This window comes from Equus quagga, chromosome 17, assembly GCF_021613505.1.
Source record: "Equus quagga isolate Etosha38 chromosome 17, UCLA_HA_Equagga_1.0, whole genome shotgun sequence".
In the NCBI taxonomy this organism is placed as follows: Eukaryota; Metazoa; Chordata; class Mammalia; order Perissodactyla; family Equidae; genus Equus; species Equus quagga.
This window is the reverse complement of record NC_060283.1, coordinates 12448075-12474204: the sequence shown is the minus strand read 5'-3', so window position 1 is coordinate 12474204 and position 26130 is coordinate 12448075. Positions and strand designations below refer to the sequence as shown.

Sequence of the window (26130 nt, the reverse complement as noted above, 5' to 3'; positions counted from 1 at the left end):
AAATTGGAATTGAGCAGATCTTTCTGGAGATGGAGCTGGGATCCATCGTGATGCAAGAGTCAGTTTAGAAAAAAATGCAATTTAGTGTAAATTTGAAAACTACTGGGGGACTTATCAAAGTGGTTCTTTGATCCCTCAACTGGTATATCATCTTAAATGTTCAATAATAGAACACCTGCCCACATCTCTCAGGATAACTGCCTTGCTTTCACCTGCCTTTTTCAGACCCAGCGCATTCACCTGCTACAAAGTCCAATCAATGCGCTGGTTCTGAAGTCAAGCACAATTAGAGCAGACACTTTTGCCCTGCTAGAACTTCTCTTCTCCCTAGAAATAGAAGGCTACTATTCTTTAGCAGTTTTTAGAGAATAACCCCCCCCCCCCCCCGCTTTGGTTGTAATAGCAATACATGTTCATTGAAGGCAATTTGGAAAACATAGAAAAGCAGGAACAATAACCTACATAATATCCTCCACAACTCCTCCCTTCAAGGCAACCACTGCTATTTAGTCACCATTGATTGCTTCCCCTCCCCCAACACACAGATTAAGTCATATACATATACAGACTGTATTTTTTTTTTTTTTGAGGAAGATTAGCCCTGAGCTAACTACTGCCAATCCTCCTCTTTTTGCGGAGGAAGACTGGCCCTGAGCTAATATCCCTGCCCATCTTCTTCTACTTTATACGTGGGACGCCTACCACAGCACGGCTTTTGCCAAGTGGTGCCATGTCCGCACCCGGGATCTGAACCGGCAAACTCCGGCTGCCGAGAAGCAGAACGTGCGAACTTAACTGCTGCACCACCAGGCGGGCCCCCAGAATGTATTTTATGCTTAACACTATATTCTTAGGATTTTCCTGTGTAACTCAACTCTTCAAGAAAAATTCTTTTTTAAAAATATTTCTTCTAAGAATATACGTAATGCATTTTCTCTATAGAAAATTAGGAAAATACTGAAAATCAAAAGAAAAGAAAGTTCTCACATTCTCACCACCTAGAGATGGACACGAGTAACTTTTAGGAGCATATCTTCTCAATATTTTCTTTTCATCACATATGCATTTTCTTAAAAAAAAAAGAATTGGATTCAAAGCATATATATTTTATGCTTTTTCCTCATACTATATCATAAACACTTTCCCAGATTAAATATTCTGCCTTTCTAATAGTCCATGACACACGGATTATCATTTACTTAACCGTTATTGTGATGTTGGACATTTAGATTATTTTTAATTATTCTATTATAAATAATCCGATGATAAGTATCATTACTTTGGAATCTTTCCTTAGGAGATCTCTAAATCCCAATTAATTAGTCAAAGGCTATGAATACTTTTGAAGCTCTTCACATTGCCAAAGCACTTTCAAGAAATGCAGAAATTGGGGCCAGCCCGCAGGTGTAGTGGTTTAAGTTTGTGTGCTCCACTTCACTTGTCGGGGGTTCATGGATTCAGTTCTACATACCACTTGTTAGCCATGCTGTGGTGGAAGCCCACATACAAAAATAGAGGAAGACTGGCACAGATGTTAGCTCAAGGTCAATCTTCCTCACCAAAAAAAAAAAAAAAAAAAAGAAAAAAGAAAAAGGAAAGAAATTTATCCTACCAGTGTGAGTGGTGGCCCCAAATTCTTGCTGGCATTAAAGTGCTTTTTTAATTTGATAGGTAAAAAAATATTTTTGATTACCAGTGGTGGTGTACTTATTCACTTGCACTTTCTTTTGTGAAAATTATTATTCCTAAGTCTGTTACCTATTACTTTTCAGGGTCTTCTTGTTCTTATACAAGGAAATTATACACATTGATGTTTGTTTTTAATTCTGTGCCATATGGTTGTAAATCACTGTAGTGCATCACCTAATTTGATTATTCCTGAGCTAACAACTGTTGCCAATCTTTTTTTTTTCCTCCCCAAATCCTCCCAGTACATAGTTGCATATTTCAGTTGTGGCTCCTTCCAGTTGTGGCATGTGGGACGCTGCCTCAGCATGGCCTGATGAGTGGAGCTGTGTCTGCACCCAGGATCCAAACCGGTGAAATCCTGGGTCGCTGAAGTGGAATGTGTGAACTTAACCACTCGGCCACGGGGCCGGCCCCTGCTCTGAGTCTTAAAAATGACTTTTTAAGCACCTAGAACAGTTTCTGGTATATACTACATGACTCAAGATGCAGTTGGTAGTTATTGTAAGCTATTGTTACATTCACAAAGTAGAAGCATTCACTTCTTAAACTCAGTCCTTTTCTCGTGAAAACATACTACTTACATTGTCTGGACTAGGACTAGTATTTCTCAAACTGTGGAGGAGAATTATAACCTAGACAAGCAGAGCGCATACAAACCCATTCCTTTCTTGGCCTTACCACCAGCTGTGGTACTTAGGCAAGTCACTGCCCTCTCAGAGCTTCAGACCCCTCACAACTTAGATGCGAGTGCTGGACCACTTCTGACATTCTGAACCTAGTCTTCTGGGAGTGTCAGGGCACCCCGGAGGCCAGTTCCACTCTAACAAGGCAGAGCTACCTAACGAGACCTTACGTTCTTTCACGTAAGAGGTCAGAATAAATCTTTTAGCAGAAGGTAGTTTTATCCTCTCATAGCAATAACATCCTGTATGAGTCCCTTGTTCTGCTGCTCTCTAGCATCACTTGTCACCTTGGACAAGCTATTTAACCTCCAGAAGCCTGTCCACTCACCAGGAAAAAATAAGCTTTATGTAAGGAGGCAGCCAACAATGTTAAATTATCTCCCTGTCTCTATCATTTTTAACTTTTCTTATTACCGGTTTTCATCTGAATGCACCGGGGAATGAGACATTCTGCTCCTGTTTCTTGGCCAAGAATCACCTGATCCTGAAGGTCTTGTGAGAAAACATGGGGAGGAAGAGTCAACCACATACACCACAATGGCAGAGAAAGAGACAGAGCCGACTCTTTTGAGAATTTTAGAGTAAAAATGACACTCAAGTCTGAAATAATTAACATGAATTTACTATGAAGAATGACCAACTTTTTCCCCTCTCCTTTGAAGAGATAAATTGTGAGATATAAGTCAGAGCTAAGGAAATACCAACCATGAGGGCAGCTTAAGGCCAAACTGGGCTATACGAAGTCTCTTAAAAAAGTCACATATGCCTAGAGATAGCTGGGATAGAGAAGATACACTGTAGTGTTTCTACTAAAACTTGTAATTCTTTTTTGTGGTTAAAATGGGGGTGGCTGAAAGGACCTTCGGTTTTTAAAGGAAGGTTACCATGTAACCTAAGATCTTATTGGTCTCCCTTATAACAAAATAAAAAAGTAAAAACATTAAGTAATAATATCCTTACCAATCTCCAACACCAAGAGGTTTGCCTGTCTATCTAAATATGCTAGAAACACACTAAAAATCATGTTCAGAAGTAACAAGAAAGTAGAAATGTAGGCATACACTTTTTCAAGTATACAATTTGTTTTTATTTACAATGCCCTATAAAAATGTAAATTTAGAAACTTTAATTTTTATTAATTAGAACCAAACAAAAAAGATAAAGCACAGAAAGGAAGAAATAATAATCAAGTATTCACTTGATCAGTTGTGAAGGGAAGGTAAGGAAGGCGCATGGTGGAAAAAGTCAGTAGGTAATGGCAGAGGGAAGCTAGGTAATGTCACTGGGGAACAGCTGGTGGAGCCTGGAGCTACAGAACAGGAAGAAATGGAGATGGAGAACAAGGACAGCTGGTTATAATGGAGGATTTTACTGTTGTACAATACATGTATGTGCAAAATGTTTATTCCGTTTAAATATTATAACCTGTCCCCCCCACTACATTCGAAAGGGTGAGAACAGTAAAGAGAGTGTCAGGACAGTCATGTAAAATTAATCCAGATTTAATTTTCTTGAGGGCTATAATCACCAGGGATCCAAACCCCGTATCCTGCTTGAATGCTGCATGGGAGAAGGATAAGTGAAAAGGATCACGGTGGGCCGTCCCTGCTAGGATTCAAACCCAGGTCCCAGGCTGCCTGGGAATGGGACTTGGGTCAGAGGAAGTAGCAAGGACAGCAGTTCTGCCCATGGTGTGGAGCAGACTGAAGAGCCAAGCAAACCAAACTTAGCTTCCATGGTTACATTTGGAGGTTTCTACCCAGGACACCAAACGAAAAGAGGGGAGAGAAGGAAAAGCATGGCTTACTGAAGTAGTCTCAGGAAGACAGAGCGAGTGTGCAAAGGCTACACTGTGGAAGCAGGCTCTAAGTTAGGATCGTCTTGAACAACCTTCCATGCACTTGAGGGGAAGGCTCAAGTACACTCTGGCTGTAGCACAGGAAAAGTTTTAACTGTGTGCTGTTTCCATTGAGGACAGAAACAAAGGAAATATGGGGAGGAGAGAAAGGACTTCTCAGCCTAGAGTTGGGCATCAGCCAATTAAGAGTTCTGATTTTATTAAATGTGCTGCATACCCTCTATTTATATTAAAATAAGTCGAACCCACCAAGTTAATTACAAGATGGACTAGAAACAGATTAAAAATACATCAGCTGGTTTGTGTTTAGAGGAAGGATGTGTCAACTAAATACTTCTCAATCTAAAACTCATTCTTTACGGATCCTCTGGAGACCACATCAACATATGTAGAGCGGTGTGTGTGCAGGCATACATGTATATTCGTTTCTACTTAATTGGCTCTCCTATAGTCATATTAATATGGGGCAATGAAAAAAGACTTCAATAGGATGAGGGAAGGAATCCTTTGGCAGACTACAATCTACTCTGAACTGGAATAGTGGTGGTGGGATAAAGGGAGAGATTATATTTGTGTCTCTAGGGCAAAGAAAATGCAAAATTGAGAATTGAGTAAAAGTAGGACATGCAGAATTGTAACACAGAAGGTAAGAAGAAACCAGCAGAAGTATCACCCAGCCAAATTTCACAGAGCAGTGGGGAAATACCTGGCATTTAGAGACAACCCCTGTGAACAGGAATCGGTCCCACAAGATGCTTTGGGGAATAAGCTACCTTCCCTCCCTCATTAAAAACACTCCATTGGTGATGGCAGCAGTGCAGGTGGCAGCCAAAAGTAGGTACAGGACACAATTGGAGATCTTTTATCGTATCCCCTGAACTAGCCTATGGGTATAAAGAAAGAGAGAAAGGAAACTTGTTTGTATAAATGAGTTAAAACAGAAGGCAATCTTTTGCATTAAAGTTACATTCTTGTAAGAATTCTCAGAACAAAACAATTACGATATGTCTACCCTTAGCATTTAGTCAACAATGAGGGCGCCACAGCAACCAGGACAGTGTTTTATATCTGGTAGATACTCATATATTTGATAGAAGTCTCTAATTTTTCCCACCAAAAACAGTTTTAAGCCCCCCGACCTCTTCCTCATAACTTGTAAAGTGCCAACTTCAGTGAGATGTGGAACTCTCCTGTTTTAAACTTACTGCAGTTTTGTCTCCAGCAAGTTCAGTTTCTGTCGGTCAACATAGCGAGAAAAGAGGGATACTAGGTTTGTGGGTATAGAGATTGGCTTGGCCAGGGCTGCCTGGGGGATGCGCAGAAGTTCTTGGGTTGCTGTGAACATCACCTCCGTCCTGACAGGGAAAACCAATAATAACAATATAAGGAAAGAATGAAAAGATTACCTAAAAGAACTTAAAATAAAAGAAGAAACACAGCCGAGACTGACCACTGGTTGTTTTGCGTTGATTCTGCAGCAGGGTCTGAACTCTGTAGGTCTTCCCCACGGCTCAGGACGACGAGGAGCAGTGACAGGCCAAACTACGAGAGGAGACAGAGGGAAGCAACTCAACACTGCACAGAATCCTCCTCCCCCACCGCTGAGGGGTCCCAGTGTTAGACGGGGAGCGGCACCAAATCAGAATGACCCCACTGCTGTGCTCTTCTGTGAAACTGAGCAAAGATGAAACCACCACGAGCTGGGAGGCTGTGCCTTTCTCCTGGCACAGCAGCAACAAGCATAATCAATGGCAACGGAAAGTGCCAGCGCCCAACAGTCCTCTCTGATCTCCACTCTACCCTGAGATGAAAAGCTAATTTTTCCCTGCCTTAGATAATGTGGGATTTAGCTTTTGTCCTATTTACTAGAACAGAAATGGATTAGAAAGGGAAGTTAAATGTAGATAAATTTTGATACAGAAAATTAAAGTTCATGGAGAAAATAAAACACATTAAACAGAGTAAGATACTTTGAATTAAGAAAAAAGGTCTTAAGACCTGTGGGAAAATGTACAAAGAAAGGTAACTGGAATGATCAGGGTATGAAGAGAAAATTTCCTTAACAAAGGATACACCTATCTGGAAATAGAAAGGCTGAGAGAGGATGTTAATAAGAGTCTACAAAATAAAAAGAAACGATAAACAGATATATTCACCATATCTAGGATTATACATCTTTTAGAAATTGAAATACGTAAAGATTTGTCTTATTAGATTTGTTTTATGCAGTGGGTAGTAAAAGCAGAAAACATGTAGTCTAAAGGGGCACAGAAAGCAAATACAAATAAGGATAAAAAGCACTCAGTTAAATGTATGAATCATAGCTTTAAAGGACCATAAAGGGAAGCTGGGGATAGTCTGGGATTCCCTGAGACTCCTTTCTCCCTCTATTATACCACATGGCCCTTCATGAGTGCCCACTATGTACCAAGCATTATGCTGAACCATCCACAGCTGTTCTCTCATCTGAGCAACAGGACAACTCGGAAGCCTACACCATCACCTCCACTTACATAGCAGCAAACTGCTCAGCAAAGTGAAGTAATCTGTTCAGGGTCACAAACCTAGAAAGCAGCAGGCAAGGAGTGGAAACCGGCTCTCTCTGGAAGCTCATGTTCTTTTTTCTATAGTACATTTCCCCTGAGTCTCTGGATCTTTAACCTGATGTAAATGAAATATGAAATGGGATGTTCTACTGTTTATAGTCTTACGACAGAGACCACTAATTACCTATCTAATATGCTTTCCTTTGCATATTAGCATTCTGATTTTATTTGTGGTGACAATGGCGTGAACTAAAGGATGTGTTCCAGCCTTCCCTGAAGTTAGGTGTGACGTAGACCTGGCCATGGAGATGAAGTAGAAGCTGCTGGTTAGAACTCCTGGAAAAGGTTCAAATAAGGAAGACAGACAGCTGATCCACACCTTTTGGCCCTCTTCGTGCACCTCTCTCCCTGATGCAAAGTGGAGCCTTGAATTCCACAACCATCATGGACCCTGAGAGGTCATGAGAATGGCAGCCACTGGTAAGGACGGCAGAGAAGGCAGAATGAGGAGCCTGCATCCCTGACGACACTGTGGAGCCACTGTACCAGATTTATTCCATATGAGATACATAAAATTCTACTTTGTGGAAACCACTGTTATTTCTAGCTTGCTACCAGGAGCTTTATGTAACCCCTGAATGAAAGAAGCCTTTTTTTTTTAACAAGTTGCCACAGCCACAGCAGCCATTATTTTTATCTAAAATGCAAGTTTAGGAGCCTTGCAAAGCTCAGGGACAAGCCCACCTTGTTCTGGAGCACAGCAGTGAGGTGGGGATTAGAGGGTGCTGGTGCAGCTGCGCTCTGAGGTAGGTTCATCAGCTGTTGCAGAAGGCTGGTGACAGTCACTGATGGAAGATGATAGACGAGGAGAGAGAAGGGACTCAGTAAGCATGGCAGCACCTACAAAAAATAAACAAAAGCATTACATTCTGGCAACTGTTACGTCAGTCACCCTCCATCAGTGGGTATGGACGGAAGGATGCTCAGCTGTATACTCAACTGCCTGAGGCAAGATTTAACAAAAAAGGGTGGACAAGTCCAGAAGGTACTATTAGAGTCCTAACAACAGATTTAAGGTATCTACCGAGAACTTTTTCAACTTAATTTGCATGGGAAACATCATGACTTGTGTGAACCATGGGTGTAAAAGCACTTCTCAAATACAGAGCAAGAGTCATGATAAAACATCAGTATTTTAATTCATTCCACCAATATTTAAATGCCTACAATGTGCCAGACACAGTGGGCTAAAAACAAATATAAACAGGACACAGAGCCCCAGGGATCTGAGGCACACTGGGGAAGACGTGAGTAAACTGGCAATTTCAATATACTGTGAGAAACACTCTAAGACAGGTAAATTCTGAGTGCTCCAGAATTACCGAGAAGTATTTTCAGACTTACTTGTATCTTGTTTTATTTTTATAAAAGCTCAGTGAGGGAATAGAGAAATGATAACCCAATTTTTATGGATTACTAGAGAAGCTCGGTTCAGAGTTATAACGCTCTAGCAGCTAGAACCAGAATCCAAGGCTGCTGAATTGTAGCCTGCCGGTCAACTCTTTCCTTTTGGCCATAGGGCCTAGACTGGGAAGTTAAAACACAGAGCTGCCAATGTAACTGGGTCTTACCACATGAGAGGAAAGCACGAGTGCTTCCAGGCACTCAGTGCCCACGGGTGAAAAGTGAGGGCTGGTTTTACTTGAAATTGCATCTGAGGAGGAGAGTAGACTACTTTTTGTGATCTATTTCTCTAAATAAACAAAGCTCTAAAAATTAAAGCATTTTAAAACATATACCAAAGTACAAAGAACAGTGCAATGAAGTCCATGCACTCATCACCTAACATCAACAATTAAATCATCAATATTTTGCCAGTCTTATTAAATCTTTGTCTCTCCTATATCCTATCATTCCATTCATAAATACTTCAGTTTGTATCTCTAACAAAATCTCTCAAATTACTGCATCTAGCAAAATTAACAGTAATTCCTTAGTATCATCTAATGTCTACTTCAAATTCAAATTTCTCCAATTGTCTCACAAATGTCTTTTAGCAGCTGATTTATTCTAATCATGATTCAAACAAGATCCACACATTGCATTTGGCTGGTAAGGCTTAATCTGTTAATAGGTCCTTTGTCACTGCTCATCTCCTTTTCTCATGCCATTTGTTGAAGAAACTGGGTCATTTGTCCCATTGTTTGGATCTGGCTAATTGTACCTCTGTGGTGTGACTTAACAGGCTGCACTAGCCTCTGTTTTTTCCATAAAAACTGATAGTTAGAATTTGATGTTTGATTAGATTCCAGTTCAATGGGGCAGGGTGGGGGAGGGGAACAAGAAAACGTCAAGGATAGAGCTGTGTGCTTTCGATGCATCGCGTCAAGCAGCACAGAGAGTCTGGTTGTTGTCCCCTTCTTAGTGAGGTTAAAAGTGATCAGTGGGTTCAGGCGTTGTCAGCCTGCTCCAACCATTAAGTTCCCCCATCCACCTTATACCTAATGCTTTTAGCACCAGTAATGAGTGCTGTCCAGACTGACTCACTGATTGCTTTTCCATTAGGGATTGTAAAGTTGTGATTTTTCTAATTTTATCATTTCTTTTACATTTATTAGCTGAAATTCTTCTATGACGAATTTTCTATTATCAACTCTCTGGTTCCCATGACATTTGGTTGTAATGGAAAGGCAGAATAAATGCTTGATTCTTTCCATTATTTACTAATTTCCAGAATAATGAGTTGATAGCCTAGCAATCTCTGAAGGTGATTAATGTATTTTTTGGTATCATTATGAACTCATTAAATATATCTGATACATTTTAATCCACTGTGTAATTTTTCTTTCTGATACAAATTATCCTATTTTTGACCAAAAGGAGCCCTTCAAGTTGGTTTGCACATCTTTTACACGGGACCCTAGTAATCTTTCAGACTCCTTGCCTTCTGGCACAAGATATTCCAGGATTATCACGTATGTTTTATGCCTCAGACTTGGAATCAGCTATTACTTCAAGGCATGGTAAGTAGAGATGTGGTCTATTACTCTTTAATGCATATAGGTAAAAACGCAGCCTCTATATATAACCAAGTTTTCCTCACTACTAGGGAAGTTCCACTAAGGCAGGCATCTTCGAATTCCTAGCTCCTAGCACCTATATCCAGGACCTAAAAGAGTGCCTGGTACAAAAGAGTCCCATAAATATTTGCTGAATGAGTAAGCTCTCCCAAACTTATTTCCACTGGTGAGTTCCTCTGAGACTGTGATGAGTGAGTGCCTGCCTCATTACCTACAACAATTTATATGCTGTAAAATAGCTGTTAAGTCTTGTCTTCTACTTTCCAGGATGACATCAGCTCTTTAAGCTTTCCTTCAACCCATTTTTCATTCTTGAAATGAATGAATACTTTAAAGTACACTTTAAAAAGTGTACTTGTCTCACCCCACTTCACTTTTTCCAATGATGAGACCTAAACTTCACATTCATTTCTTCTGCAGACACTAAAATTTTAAGAAGGAATTTTTTCAACTCATTACTTCAGAAGGAACAATTTCCAACTCTTTTGTGTCATATTACTTTAATTTCAGCATGACTTGTTTTCTGGGAACTATTATCAGATGGTTATTATTCAACTTGTAGTCTACTATATCAGGTTCACTCTCATGAATTCTTTTTTTTTTTGAGGAAGATTAGCCCTGAGCTAACATCTTCCGCCAATCCTCCTCTTTTTGCTGAGGGAGACTGGCCCTGAGCTGAACATCTGTGCCCATCTTTCTCTACTTTATATGTGGGACACCTACCACAACATGGCTGCTGAGCGGTGCCATGTCTGCACCCAGGATCTGAACTGGCGAACCCCGGGCTGCGGAAGCGGAACGTGCGCACTTAACCACTGAGCCACTGGGCTGGCCCCACTCTCATGAATTCTATTATCTGATTCTCACACTTAAAAATACTGGTCATTTGTTCTAGCCTTATCAATTTCTTGCTTTCAACTTCTAAGACTATTCTAAATTCTGCTAATCTTTCAAGCATTTTTTTGACAGGGATAAGCGGAGAGTAACTCTTACCAAGAGTTAATTTGTAAACTTGATAATCATGTTTCAAATTCTAGCCTTGTTTAGATGATGGTAAAAGTTATTTAAAAGCACTGGCCCAGTTCCTGTGGGACACCATTCAACTAAGTCTACAGGCAAATGTTAAGTTACTGGTAACAATCCAATTAGTGATACTTTATATCCAGTAAAGTAGCCAAGACCATAAATTTGCAAACTTTACTGAGCATCAGATTCAGGTGGGGACATTGTTACAGATTTCTGATCTTTCCTCTGTAAATTCTGATTCAGCATGTTTGGGGTAGGGCTGAATTATCTGCTTCCCAAGTAATTCTGATACAGAACACAGCTTCACAATTATGTCAAATAAGATGAAAATACTGCTTTTCTCATGTTTGGGAACATGGTCTGTTGTACCAAAAATGGGATTAAAAATATAGGCCCGAAGTAGTTAGAGTTTTGCTTTAAATAATCAAGTCATACTGCCAAGGGGTAGACAAAACAACACAGAAGGGAAGAGGGGAGGAAAAGAAATTCGGATTCTAGACTTTTCTCAACTATGAAGACCCAAAGGAGAGCCGTCCCACATGGTGGATCACCTCATCTTGTGCATCCTTCTTGATGAGAAAAGGGAGGCTCCTAGCTGTTGTCATGAGAATGTCAGCTGCTTGCTCTGTGGAGAGGAAAGGAAGAATGCGGGCAACCATTCTCTTCCCTTTTCGGATACACATGATCTGTACAAAGTGGTCATCACTTGGCCTGCAGGGGAAGAAAAATGCTAACTTCAGTCAGCAAGAACAATGTAAAAAATCCTTTTTTTCCCGCTTACGTGTTACTGAATGAATATACTGCATTCATTTTCACTCTACAATTATCTGTACTACAAAATAGTGAGAATTACTTCTCCAACTCTCAACCAAATAACAAAAAGTAATTTTTCAAGTTTCACAAATGTAGAAAACCATCATTTCACAAATTTTGCATTAAAAAAACCTGGTCAAACTCTATACATTAACTTCTTTTATTAAGTAACTACACAAATAACATGGTTAATACAGCAAAGTTTGAAAATACATATAAGCAAAAAGAAAAACAATAATCTCAGAGTTAATTGTATTAGTGTTAATGTTTTGAAGAACCCTTTTGCTGTATATTATATATTTTTTCTTTCATAAAACAAAACAGGCATGAAGAATTTATATGGTTTTGTTACTTGACTTTTTTCATTCAATAACTTCTTGTGAACACTTTTCCATGTCAAAATACTTGAACTATATACAGTTTATTGGCTGCATAACTTTCCAATCTATGGATAAACCCACATTTGATTCAACCAGTTGCCTGTCAGCCCAACTCCAGAAAAGGTGTGATGAAGGTGCTTACTCTTATGCTCTGTTTTGTGTATGTCCTGACTTAGAAGAACTGATTCCTTGAATGGGGAGAGAGAGTTACTAAGGGATAGAATCCTCTTCCATTCATCAAATAAATATTTGGGATTTATAGAACATTTACCATTAGCAAGATTCTGTTCCAGATAGTGGGTGGGAAACAGAGAGAGAGAAATACAGAGTAGAAGATATATTAAGCAGCTTAGCCTCCAGTGGAAGACTGCTTTCCATAGTGAGTATTCTACAGAAATTCCAAGGAAGTATAAATGTTTATACTTTCCATCTTACTAGGAAAGAGAATACATAAACATTACAATGTTGAACTCGCTGGTAAGCACAAACAGGTACACTCCATGAGCTCAAAAAGAGAAACCAAATAATATTACCACTGTATCTCCAGCACCTAGCCCACTGCCTACTAGAGACTGAACAGGCATTTGCTGAATAAATGAATTTAGGATAATGAGGTTTTTTCCTTGGCTGAGAAGGATTACGAAACGTTTTATATAAAATGACATTTGGGTTAGGACAGAAGCATAGACTCTGAGCTTGCTGAAATGGTAAGCAAGGGTATCCAAAACACAGAGTTGTGTAAACCTCAGTTTAGCAGAGGGAAGCCTGCTAGTCTCATGTTTTCCTCAAAATGCATAATTCTTACCTCTCTTGACCGGGCAATTTCCCCCTTAAGTTGTCATACATGCTGCAAATTTTGTGTTTTCTTTCTTCCATCAGGGCTGGTCGCTCTTCTTCTAGACTTAGGAGATACCGCCTTTCATAATCCTCCACATCCAGGAGTAAACTATAGGTCTAAGGGAGACACAGAGCAGGCCCCATCATGCTAGGTCAGGATCAGAGCATCAGACAAACAACTTTACAGTTCAGGACTACCAGATAAAGGCAAAACAGTGAAAACTCACTGTAATAAGAACGAGGGGGGGAAAAGTTGCTCTTTTAAATCCAGAAAAACACCATGAAATTACTTAAAAAATTCTTCAAACACCATTCTCTGACCCTCTTTGACCTCTAATCCAGAAGGCAATGATGGTGAAATGAGTACACACTTCTCAAATTTTCCAGCAGCAACAATAGCACTGTAATATAATGTGCCACTGCTCCAAATGATGCCTGATATTTATAAAAATGGTAATAGTTAATTTTACCACTGGGCGCCAGGCACTGTTCTAAGCACCTTGTATCATTCACTGAATGCTTGCCACAGCCCAGTGGGAAGGACACTATTATCACCTCCATTTTTAGACGAAGAAATTGAGGACAGCACAGAAGGGATCAATAACTGGCTTCAAGTCGCAGACTCAGTTAGAAATGGAAAAGGCCTGGTTCCAGAGTCTGTGCTCCTAACCACTACACTCTGGGGCCTTGCAAGATGGTATTTATGCTTTACAAATTAATTGCCTATCGGATATCTCATTTTTCTTAGCACCCAGCAGAGCGCCTAGCACCCAGGGAGTGCCCAATAAATATATGTGAACAGATTCACTGCATAGGCAGAATAATGTAACTTTTATTCTTATTCTCTTAGAAAGGTAACCTGCCCGCAAACACTTGGCTGTTAACTGAAAAAGCTCAGACAAAAACCTGGAACTTCTAACTGTAATTGCAGTATTCTTTCCATGAGGTCATAGGTGAGGTACCACATTCCTTTCTAGTATGCTCTCATGCATAAGAGGCACTTGACAAGAATATATTCATTAACTAAAAAATCACAGAACACTGATTGATTGCTTATTTTTCCACTTCTTGGGTACACACATATTTGACAGTTCCTTATTTGAAACTATAGCAACAAATTCTAAAACTTACTTTCTCAATTATGACAAGGGTTTTTCGTCTCTTGTCCCGAACCTGTTTTTCCTTTGTCTCCTAAAAAAAGAGACAAGACTATTCAAGTGAACTCTTTACTTCTGTTAAAAATAATTTACTAAGTGTGCATATGTAGTTGCATCGTGACAAATACTTGGAGATGAGAATCTTGACTCTCTGAAAGTTAATAATCTAAAACAATACTAATGTAGACGAAGGTCACAGAATTGATTTAATCAACCCACACACAAACAACTAAACTGAACTCAAAGATGGGCACAAGGTAATTGCAGAATACAGTACAAGATGAAGTTGGCAAAGGAAGATCTTAAAATACATAGAAAATGGCAATCTCCAAAACTGGAGTAAACAGCTGATGCTTTTTGCAGCCAGAGTTACCCAGTGCAAAGACTCCTGTCACCCCAGGTCCTGCGTGGCTGCCTTAGAGGCAAAAGTGTTAATATCTCAGCATATCTGCAGAAAACCAGAATGCCATGACACGCCAGCTGGGAGGCTCCAGATTAGACTACGAACAACTCCATCACACCTGATTCCATTCCACGGTGACCCCAAGAGCAGTAGTGATGACCCAGACGTTCTTAAACATACAGTTTTGTTGACACTTACATCATCTTCACTCCGAGATGTCACAACAGCATCAATCATTTTTCGGGGATTATTCACACTGGAGACAGTCAGCTTTCCCAAAGAGCCCTCAAACTGCACTGCAAGGCCAGAAAGTTTCCAATAAATAAAAACTCAGCAAGGCAGGGAGGCAGCTTTCAAAGAAGATCTTTACATTCTCTATTCTTTACTCACAGTCTAACAACTTACTATAAAAATCTATGTATTATCTAAAGCAATCTCTAAATCTATCCTTTCCCATTTTTTGTTGTTGCAAGAATAATCAAATAAAAAAATCTGAAGTATTTTCCTCTTATCTATTGTAGGGATACTAGAAATTACAACAGGTTTTAAAAAGTTATGGAGGGGGCTGCCCCGTGGCCAAGTGGTTAAGTTCATGTGCTCCGCTTCAGTGGCCCAGGGTTCACCAGTTCAGATCCTGGGCATGGACCTAGCACCGCTCATCGAGCCATGCTGTAGTGGTGTCCCACACAGAAGAATTAGAATGACTTCACAATTAGGACATATAACTATGCACTGGGGCTTTGGGGAGAGCAAAAAAGAGGAAGATTGGCAATAGAAGTTAGCTCAGGGCCAATCTTTAGAAAAGGATCTAAAAGGTCATCTGTCAAACCATTCACTTCATGCCTGAATAAAGTCTGACCTCTGCATTTATTAAGGACAATGGTACTTTATCAGTTTCAAACATCTCTATCCAATTATCTGTAAAGTTATTTATGTCTTATCCTATCAGCAGCATGTCAAGCTTCTCTTCTTATGGGCCTGGGGTTAAGGACCTTACCTGGCTTATAGGTGTGCTCCAGTTTGGCCACCTGAGGGGTAATGAGCTTGGTGCGCTCCTTTTTAGGGCCATCACCTTGCACTTCTTCAGCAGCTGACAGTTTCTCCAGTTTTTCAAAGTAATTCTACCACATGAAAAGATGATTTCAGTTGTAATACAAGCACAGAATACGGCTGCTCTTTATCATTAAATAATTTACACTAGTGGCAGTAACACAACTTAAACTCTACAAACTTTTGTTGGACTGCTATAAATTTACTTTACCAAAAGTCCAAGCTTTCAAAAAAGCTAATCACCAATGGAAATATCTTTAAAGTTAGACTGCCAATATTCTTAATCGAAAGAACCAGATTATTGATGCCAAACGGATTTGAAAACATTGGTCCGAGAGCCTCTATGTGTAAGAAATAAAAGACACATATGCAAACAGTGTGAGAGGTTCTCCCGCTTGAAAAGAGGACAGAATTTGCTGAGTCAATTCTTATCCACTTGACTACCTCAAAAGAAAAGTCTATCCATATTTAATTCTACCAATATTTAAATGAGTGCCTTCACCAGAGTAAGGGACTAACCTGTCATCCTCAAAACTAGCGACTATTTACCTGATAATAAAAATCATCCAGGTAGGGATCAGTGCTTTGCAGCTGCATCATCTGGATTTTAGAGACCCAATCCTTTTCTCGCTGCAACATGAGATTGGCATATGGATCCTTCCGGAGATGATCGTGATGACTGCTCCGGTGACTTCCTCTATCTCCCGCACCATTGAGGTTCCGATGCTGACTGAAAAACAAACAGGTGCCACATTCACTCTAGGGGGTACATTCTCTATGCTTGACACAATGTGACAATAAACCAGGCCAATTAAAAGAAAAAAGATTCTCTTTGCTTTCGTTCAAAGAGGAGTGAAAAAGAATTGAATCTTAACAGAATTTGAGAGGGAAGAGCTACGCAATACATAGTTAAGGAGATAAAACTGAGATCTGAGTGCCTTCTGAAGTGCTTTCACCTACGGACTTTTGTAAAGGCCTACAGTAACCCTATGAGGAAGGCAGTTTTATTTTCTCCACTTAAGACAACAAACTGAGGCTAAAAGAGAGCAAGTAATTTGTCCAAAGCTGTACACCTGGTGGAGAGCAGGAGCGTTGAACTTGGGCCAATTTGACTCAGTCCATATACTTTTTTTAACTTGTTGAAAAATCACAAAATACTTCAAATATAGAGAAAAGCCCAGCAAATTCTGTAACTAACATCCATTTACCCACCACCTAGACTTAATGAAAAAATTTTATTTGGCTAAATTTGCCTCAGATGTTTACAAAGTAACATTAAAGTAAAGCACCGTTACAGTCATAGCTGCAGGCCCTCTTACCCTCTGGATCCCAGTTTCCACCTTCCCTTAACTCCTAGAGGAACTACTATCCTGCCTTTGGCATGTGCTGTCCCTGAAATGTTCTTATACTTTTACTGCTTGTGTGTCCACCTTTAAATATTATACAGTATTAGTCTATGTGCCTTTAAGTTTAACATAAATGGCACTAGACATATAATTCTTTTCCTTGCTTCTTATTCAACATTACGTTCTTCATATTTATCGGTGTTGATAATACACCCCGGTATAGACCAAAAAGTAGAATTGCTAGGATGTGGTGTATCCACATTTTCAACCTTATCATTTACTGCCAAATTCTCTCTCAAGAAGCTGTATACACCATTCTTGCCAACAATGACAGTGTTCAGACACTTGAAGTTTTGCCTGTCTGATGATGTAAAATGGTGATCTAATTTTAATCCGCAATTCTCAGTTTATGAGTGAGCCTGAAAATCTTTTCATTTTTATGGGCCATGTAAGTTTTCTCTGCTGAGAATTGCATGTTTGCGTGTATCTTTTTTCTGTATAGAAGGTTAGTATATTTAAAAAAATTTTCTTAAACATGTTTTTAATAGCTTTATTGAGGTATAAATGATATACAAAGAACTGCCCCTATTTAATGTGTACAATTTGTTAAGTCTGGACATATGCAAACACTTGTAATACCATCACCACAAATAACAGACATATCCAACACCTGCCTGAGCTTCCCTGTATCATAAGAATACTTAACTTGAGGATCCACCTTCTTAACAAATTCTGAAGTACACACCACCATATTGTTAACCATAGGCACTGGAAGTTTCATATTTTAACACCATCAAATGTATTAATCTTTTCCTTTATGGTTTGTACTTTTTTTTTTGAGGAAGATTCACCCTGAGCTAACATCTGTTGCCAATTTTCCTCTTTTTTTTCCTCCCCAAAGGCCAAGTACACAGTCGTATATTCTAGTTGTAAGTAACTCTAGTTCTTCTATGTGGGACACCGCCACAGCATGGCTTGATGAGCAGTGTGTAGGTCCGTGCCCATGATCCGAACCAGCAAACCGCTGGCCGCCAATGCAGAGAGCACAAACTTAACCACTCAGCTGCAAGACTGGCCCCCTGTACTTTTTTGTGTCTTGTTTTAAGAGCCCATATATGTTTTTTCCCTGCAAAAAATATTCTAGAACTTCTTTGAAAGTGAGAAGAAATTACACACACAGAACCATAAAACTGAAGGTTGAAGGAACCTCAAAGTTCTGTTTTTCTTATTTTATTTATATATGAATGATATCAGCTCCATGAAGGCAGGGGTTTAACGTGTCTTATTCCTCTTTTACCCAAAACCTACCACAGTGCCTATTTCACAGCTGGGGCCACACATATAAATATATATATTTGTTGAACGATGATTAAATAATTAGAGGCAAAAATAAAGAGTGACTGTCGGCTTTACATAGAACCCAAATACAAGGCTAGCCAACATATTTCAAACAAAATATTGAAAAAAAAAATATTTAAAAAAAAATGTTGGTAAACAAAAGGTAGGTAGGCGTATGGTAAGAACTTGGTAAGGAGCATAAAATGCTGACCAAAAAAAGGAAGAAAAAAATCAGATGTAAACTGTATGTGTGATTTATGATCAACAGAATTTTAATTAACTTGGAAATTGATAAAATCTTGTCATTTAAAGCCTGTGTAACAAAAACGTGGCCAGCCTTGGTGTTCTAGTGTTTAAGGTTTGGTGCTTTTACTGCCACAGCCTGGGTTCATTTCCGGTCAGGGAACCACAGCACCAGTCTGTCAATTGTCAGACTGCAGGTGACTGCATGTTGCTGTGATGCTGAAAGCTGTACCACTGGTATTTCAAATACCATCAGGGTCACCCATGGTGGACGGGTTTCAGCAGAGCTTCCAGACTAAGACATATGTAGAAAGGAGGACCTGGCCACCCACTTCTGAAAAAACTGGCCATAAAAACCCTAAGAACAGCAGCAGAGCATTGTCTGATAGAGTGCCAGAAGGCGAGAGGGTGGCGCAGAAAGACCAGGCAGAGTTCCACTCTGTTGTACACAGGGGCGCTAGGAGTCAGAATCCACTCCACGGACCTAACACATATCAAAAACTTAACACCAACAATATCATATCAATAACAAATCAAAACAGCATAGATGATCTGACTTTACCAGTAAAATAAGCTCAATACTAATTATATTTACTAAAAAAGTAAACTAAATTAGTAGCACCTTGTTACACTATCAAAATTAAACGCTGAATTAAGAAACCACAAAGGAGTAGGATGGTACTTACTTTCTGTTCTGCTGTTGTCTCTGATGCAAGAGTCGACGGTGCTGTGGATGAAGGTGAGTTGTGTCTGGTCTAAACATTGGGGCCTGAGATCTAAGAAAAACAGGAAAAAGTTTTCACTTTTGCTGTCCTGATGATTTGAAGTTTTAAAGAATGCTGTCAGTAAAGGATAATTTCATACAGGTTCACCCATGGCAACGCTAAAGTGCATTCTAAGGAGATCTCTCAGAAGGAAAAGACATGCATATTTTTATGTGTCCCAAAGGGCAATTCTCAAATCCTAAGAGGAAGATCATAAAATTGGAATGAATTAACAGTAAAGCAACATAATTCTTTTCCTTTTTTGCTCCTAACTGTTAAACATAAGTCTCTAAACAAATTTAATATACTTAGTTTCAACTCTTGGGAATGACACTGAAAATACATATGTGATGGTTACTTTTATGTCAACTTGGCTAGGCTACAGTACCCAGTTGTTTGGTCAAATATTATTCTAGATGTTGCTGTGAAGTTATTTTGTAGATGTGATTAACTTTTACAATTGGTTGACTTTAAGAAAAAAGCCACGACCCTCAATAAGGTGGGTGGGCCTCACCCAATCAGTTGAAGGCCTTAAGAGCAAAAACAGGTTTCCAAGAGAAGGAATTTCGCCTCAAGACTGTAACATAAAAGCCCTGCCTGAGTTTCTAGCCTGCAGGCCTCCTCTATGGATTTCAGACTTGCCAGCCCGCACAACCACGTGAGCCAATTCTTTAATACAAATCTCTACTTACATATATATCCTATTGGTTCTGTTTGTCTGGAGAACCCTGACTGATACAATATGATATGTAATAAAACACAATTTTGCTGAAGCAGGAAATCGAACCTCCCTGTTATAAAACCAGGGTAGAAGCAAGCACTGAGATTAGCTGGCTACTCAGCATCTATATCTCTGTTCCTTGGCATATGGAAATTCTTGTCAACAGATAGGCACTCAGTGTATATGTGAGTAGATATGTGTTTGTAAAATGGATAGAAAGTGAGACACAGGAAACTTTAGAAAAAATAAAAGAGGTGATTAACTAGCGGTGTGCAAATGTACACAGGAAACACGTGACTCGAGGGAACTGTGATTCATAAGAAAGCCTGGAGACCATCAAATATTTCTCTGTTTGGCAACTTGAGGATCCAACAATATCTCAAAATAGCTCCCCTGCAACCCTCGAGAGACATAGTATAACACTAACCCTCAATGATCCAGAGACCGGGCTGACATTGAATACACAGTGGCGTCTGTTTGTGTACCTTAGGTTTTGCAGGTGAGGTCCTGGGCCAGGGGGGTGCTGCTGTGGAGGAGGTGGGGTAGCGGGGGGTGGAGCACTAAAGAAGGCACGGAAGCCTGGTGCGGGGGGAAGCATCTGCCCAACTCGCCCTTGCAGCAATTTGGGATTCATGGCAGCAGCAAGTGGACTGCCAACAAATCCAGGGACCCGTGCAAACTGGCTGGGAGACATCCGTCCAGGCTGCAGCTATAAAGAGGGACAAGATTTTAGATTTAGTTATCAGCAAGTCCCCCTGCTTTTATCCACAGAAAAGTGAATACTGATTCCATCAATAATTTTGTTTGAAAAACTAAAGGAAAAAATAAGGGGCAGTAGAGACTGCTTAACAGCAAAAAAAAAAGGGGGGTGGGTATCATCTAACAACTCTTCAGAAAGTGCGTGAGCTCTTCATAGGTCGGGCTTATCACAGGCTTACCTGTGCTCCTCCAAGAAGCTGTGCTCTCTGGAGGGGGCTGAGAACAGGAGGAACACTAGGAGGGAAAGGGTGACCCAGTAGGGAAGAGTTCTAAGGGAAAAAAAGAAAAAATTGTACTATGAAACAAATTAATATAGTAAGGGAATTCACTAGAAAGGCAGAATAAATTTGGATATAAAAACTCTCAAATCGTACAGTGAAGCTGTCCACTGAATCTAAAGAGAGTAATGCTAGAAATTATGAAGCACTATGATCATGTAACATGAAAAAGAAAGCACTAGAATGAGGGACTGAAATAGCAGGAAACCAGACGATGACACCAAGTTTAGATTTTTAAAGATAAGAAAAGAGTTGAGGTGAGAAACAACTAAACATGATGAACCACGTCTTCTGATCTGGGGACCAGAAGATCCAGAAATTCAAGTATGGAGATTATAAAATATGTATAAATCAGGAGATGTCTGCATACTTGCAGCGATCAGCAAAGACAATGCACATCTTCATTAGGTAGTAAAGTGACGCACCGGGACACTGCAGAGCTGGTTTGGAGACATCCTCTCACCATAGGGAGCAGGATAACGCGGTGGCATTGGGGGCCGAACATGGACAGGTTTCGGGCACAGAATCTATCAGGACAAACATATACACAACTACACTCAGTGAAGCCAGTTTTTCCTCTACCTACACTGCCTCCCCTCAAGTACTGGTAGAGACACTGAACTCAATGCAAAGCCCTACTTCTAAGCAAACGGCTACAGCTATGGGTTCACATCGAGCCTTTGGTCACTCCTCTCACAACAACGTGCCACCTTTAACTGACGAAGATTTAGCTAATTCTCCAGTTATCCCCACCCTTCCATGCTATCTGAGGGAGGTAGCAGTAGATATTCTGACTTGCGAATTCTCTCCAAAAGGATGTATTTTGGTAGCAGTGAGGGAGAAGGAATGATAAGAAAGCTGGAGGATTAACTAAGTCCTATTCTGAAGCCCCTGTGATATGGCCGCCATGCTCAGCTCTTTCGTGATACATTGTGACTCCACCATTTCGTAGGATGTTGAGCCTAACTAGGCCATACCAACACCACCCTCCCCCCATACCTTCCAAATTGGCCTTCCTTTGCAGCTGCTGGTTTCAGGTGGAGGAAAGTCTATGGAACAGGACTGCACAGGCTCTAGGGAAAGCAGGGATATCTTAAAGGTAAAAAGGGACGTGCACAATGCTGTGTGTTCCCACTCCCCCCAGCTTTCAGTTACCTCTCTGCCAAGGTTTTGGGCAGCCAGCAAAGCATTTTAAAAAGGATAAATACACTAAATGTGGTTAACTACCCTTTTTCTCCCCCAATTAAAAGGCAGCAGCAACAGGAGCAGCACCAGCAAAGGGCATTAGGGAATGTGTCTCTTATTTGTACTAACTTCTCCTCTAATTGGCTCTTTTTCTTTCTAATCTAATGCCTACCCGAAACTTCCACCCTCCTCCCAGCATCACCAATTTCCCAAGTAATTTTGCCCAGATTCCCAATATCCTGGGCTGAGTGCCTGTTAATGAAAGGTACCTGCTGGGTGAAGCTGGGTACAGCCATCTGCTTGGGTGGGGTGCCTATGGGGACAGCTCTAACAGGAGGACTCCCAATGACAGGTGACGTTGACCGCCGTGGTAATGCACGCTCAGAAAGGTCCCGATCGTCTTCGGGGGCCTGTGGGGTCCTCTGAGGCAAGGCATATTCTAATACAGACACTGCAGGCATTTCCTAATTGAGGAAGTAGTAAAAAAAAAAAAAAAAAAAAAAAAAGAGGAAAAAATTAGCTAACTTGTAATGTTTTAATAATCTCTACAGATGCCAAACTATCTTGAGAAATTATTTTTTATATTTTTATTTCATATCCAGTAGTATTTACCCTCTTTGGTATAGTTCTACGAGTTTTGATAAATGCATAGACCCATGGATCGACCACCACAATGGAGATACAGAACAGTTTCATCATTTCTCAAACTTCCTTTGTATTGTCCCTTTGGAGTTAAACCCCCCCCACCCCAAACACTGGCAAACATTGATCTGTTTTCTGTCCCTACAGTTTCGCCTAGAAATCACTTTTTAAGTAATTCAAATCGTAAGCTGACAAATCTGAGTTCCAATGGCTCCCTTTCAACCTTTTCAACATAAAGCACAGTCAAGTGAACAATATCCTGGAGGCTGAGGAAGTGTACAAACAACAGCTACAGCTTTGAGTGTGGGATGGAGTAATCAACATAATACTGGCAAATGAGAGACATCAACACACTGTTTCAGTAAGGAAAGGACAACAACAGGAACCAACATGAAATTTTTAGATACTAGGAATTTTTTATAAGGAGGGAAAGTTTAATACCTGAGCAAGCAGCGGTCCTCGGATTCGCCTCAGAACTTCAGATCCATCCCAGATGCTGGAATTGAGACTTCCTGGTTGGGGCTAAGGAAAAAGGAAAACACACACAGAAAGTCTGCAACAGTGTGGGGTCTCTGAGCGACTTATCTGCTTTTGGTAAACAAGGCTTTAAAAAGAGCCTCAAGTGCTCGAGAATAAGAAACGTAGTGTTCCAGAACATACATTATTCCCCAACTTCATCTCTAAAATTGCTATCATCAGGAATTTTATTAACAATTTTCTATGGCATATGTAATTCTCTCAGGATAGTAGATGAAATAAAGTGGCAAAGCTCAACACTTCACTTTAATGGTTTTATTTTTCCTTTTTCTCCCCCAATCCCCCAGGTACATAGCTGTGTATTTTTAGTTGTGGGTCCTTCTAGTTGTGGCATGTGGGATGCTGCCTCAGCATGGCTTGATGAGCGGTGCCATGTGCACGCCCAGGATCCGCACTGATGAAACGCTGCGCCATTGCAGGGGAGCACGTGAACTTAACCACTCGGTGACGGGGCCGGCCCTGACACTTCACTTTAATCATTAGTCTGCCATAGCTCTCAAATCAGAGTAACTTACTTGCAAAACTGGCCTGGTCTGCACAGCCGTCATGATAGCTGGATCTTCTAGTTCATTTTCAATCACCATCTTACTGAGCCTTTCTGCCAGATTCTCCTCATGGTCACCCAACAAGTCCATCTCATCCCTTTCTCCATTGCCTGTTTGTTCATTAACGGCCGCTGGGAGCTTCTCTTCCAGTTCAGCCAGGCGCTCATGTGCTTCCTGCCAATCATCATCTATCATAAAAGGAAATCATACAAAAAGAAATATGGCTCACATTGGAACTAAAAGGTTTTATAAAACTCTTCTGTTAACTAAATGAACAACTCCAATTCCAGAAAATAAGTGGAAAGTTAAATTTCCACTTGGAGATGAGATAAGAGGGATATTAAGTGGGCTTTTCACTATTGAGAACAAATAACATCACACCAGGAATAAAATTCAAGCATTTAGAGTAACAGCTTAATACATTACCAATGGTGTCCAAACTATATTCCGAAACCGATTTCTAAACTGGTGATAGAGATGTCCACTCCAACCTACTGGTTTTGAGATTCTGTGACATTTCACGCAAAAACGTAAAAGGAAACTTAAAACTCACTGCACTAGCAGACAACTTTCTCTTAGCTCATAATTGCCATCTTCTTTACAAGTCTTTAAATCCTTTCATTTCATTCAATTAATATTTGTTGAGCAACTGGTAGGTGATCAGCACTATTTTAGGTGCACGGGATACAAGAGTGTATAAAACAGACAAGGATCCTAGCCCTCCTGCAGCTTTCCTTTAAGCAGAGAAGAGACAGACAATAAACAATAAACATAATGAATAAGAAAATTAGGTACTATATTAAAAAATGAAATGCTACAAGAATATGGAGGGAGAGAGGCAAATTGACAAGTTTAAATAGGATGGTCAGAGGTATGTCTCACTGGGAGAGCGACATTTGAGCCAAGAGTCAGGAGTAAGTTAGCCACGTGGCTATCTGGGAGAAGCATGTTCCAGGCAGAGGGACAGTCAGTGGAAAGGCCTTAAGATGAGAGACAGACAATTTTCAGAAACAGCAAGGACTGTGTTTGGATTGGAATGATCAAGGGGGGAGAGCAGAAGAAAATGAGGTCAAAGTAGTAGGTAGGAGGGAGCTCGTTCAGGACCTTTAGAGCCACTCTGATTGAAGGGGGGGGCCACTGGAGGTTCTGATGTGGCTTGACTTTTTGAAAGAAATCTCTCTGCCTGCTGTGTTGAAACAGATTTGGGGAGAAGAAGGGGCAGCAAAACTGGAAGCATGGAGACCTGCCAGGCAGCTACTGCAATGTGCCAGGGCAAAGGTGACAGTGACTTGGACCCAGGTCACTTCCTCTTCTATTTTAACTATGTCTTTGCTATTCCCGCACCCTACTGTATAGTCTGTGGCACTGGCACGAGGTTGTTGGCTCGTTTTTTATGCTGACACAGCACTGTTTTTGAGTCCCGCTATAGCAGACGCAAGTCTTCAGGACCCTTTATCAGCTTCTCTAGAACTAGACCTTACTCCCATCACATCTCTCATTCTAGCGCTCTCCAATCTCTCCATTCCACTCTGCTTCCACCACAAAAGCTCTACTCATTACTTTGCTCCTTTTCATTCAAATTCAGACACCCTTCCCTCCTCACTGAAGCTTCCCCTAATAACCTTTTCATTTTAATTCAACCTTCACCTCATCTAACCATGTGCTACTTTTGAATCACCTGAAAAAACCTACGTACTTTTTTGTATACGTTATATATTTTACTCTTACTTTAGTTTTGTTTTCTATGTCCTATAAAATTCAACAGAGAGTGATAACAGGTAATTCCCATTATAACTAACATAGAAACACAGAATTCTGAAAACGTGTCCTCAATGACAATCCTCCTCATATAATTTTTCTATATATCTCATTAAAACAAAGAAGATGGAAGAACAGGAAGTACCAAGACAAGAAAAAAAAAAAAGCGCCTGTTACATAATAAGGTATAAAAAATGGTAGCCACTTAAAAAAAAAGTTTCAATTATTGACAATTTTCTGAGGGGCTCATGTGCAACTTGTTAAAATTATCTTTATTCTTTTTTCTGCTTACAAAGAAAATACAGATTTGTTAAAAAACTTAAACATCACAAAAATATGTAACTCAGAAAGTGAAAGTTTCTCATAATCCCACAGTTATGTTAAGTTTTTTAAAACACAAACTGTAACATTTAACTTCTTTTTATTTAAGCAATACGTCTCGGACATCTTTTCTTGCACAAACACAAACATATAACTACTGATAATATTATC

At 40.1% G+C, this 26130-nt stretch overlaps 1 protein-coding gene across 4 annotated transcripts in view; it reads right to left on the bottom strand.

Moving 5' to 3' along the window:
* Positions 1 to 3441: 3441 nt before the first annotated feature.
* Positions 3442 to 26130, bottom strand: part of PATL1 (PAT1 homolog 1, processing body mRNA decay factor) — a 28923-nt gene continuing 6234 nt past the window's right edge. The window contains exons 3-20 of one of the 4 annotated variants that reach the window (XM_046643977.1): positions 23851 to 24068; positions 23240 to 23320; positions 22426 to 22620; positions 21971 to 22042; positions 21397 to 21498; positions 20873 to 20962; positions 20420 to 20643; positions 19136 to 19225; positions 16072 to 16252; positions 15470 to 15593; positions 14671 to 14768; positions 14044 to 14103; positions 12881 to 13029; positions 11434 to 11593; positions 7521 to 7676; positions 5681 to 5772; positions 5436 to 5585; positions 3442 to 5114 (exon numbers count right to left, since the gene is read on the bottom strand). In XM_046643977.1, coding sequence (XP_046499933.1) covers positions 5093 to 5114; positions 5436 to 5585; positions 5681 to 5772; positions 7521 to 7676; positions 11434 to 11593; positions 12881 to 13029; positions 14044 to 14103; positions 14671 to 14768; positions 15470 to 15593; positions 16072 to 16252; positions 19136 to 19225; positions 20420 to 20643; positions 20873 to 20962; positions 21397 to 21498; positions 21971 to 22042; positions 22426 to 22620; positions 23240 to 23320; positions 23851 to 24068 — 2264 coding nt within the window. In that variant the 3' untranslated portion in view covers positions 3442 to 5092. The remainder of the gene's footprint in view (positions 5115 to 5435; positions 5586 to 5680; positions 5773 to 7520; positions 7677 to 11433; positions 11594 to 12880; positions 13030 to 14043; positions 14104 to 14670; positions 14769 to 15469; positions 15594 to 16071; positions 16253 to 19135; positions 19226 to 20419; positions 20644 to 20872; positions 20963 to 21396; positions 21499 to 21970; positions 22043 to 22425; positions 22621 to 23239; positions 23321 to 23850; positions 24069 to 26130) is intronic. The other 3 variants (XM_046643979.1, XM_046643978.1, XM_046643980.1) reach the window with 3 other exon arrangements.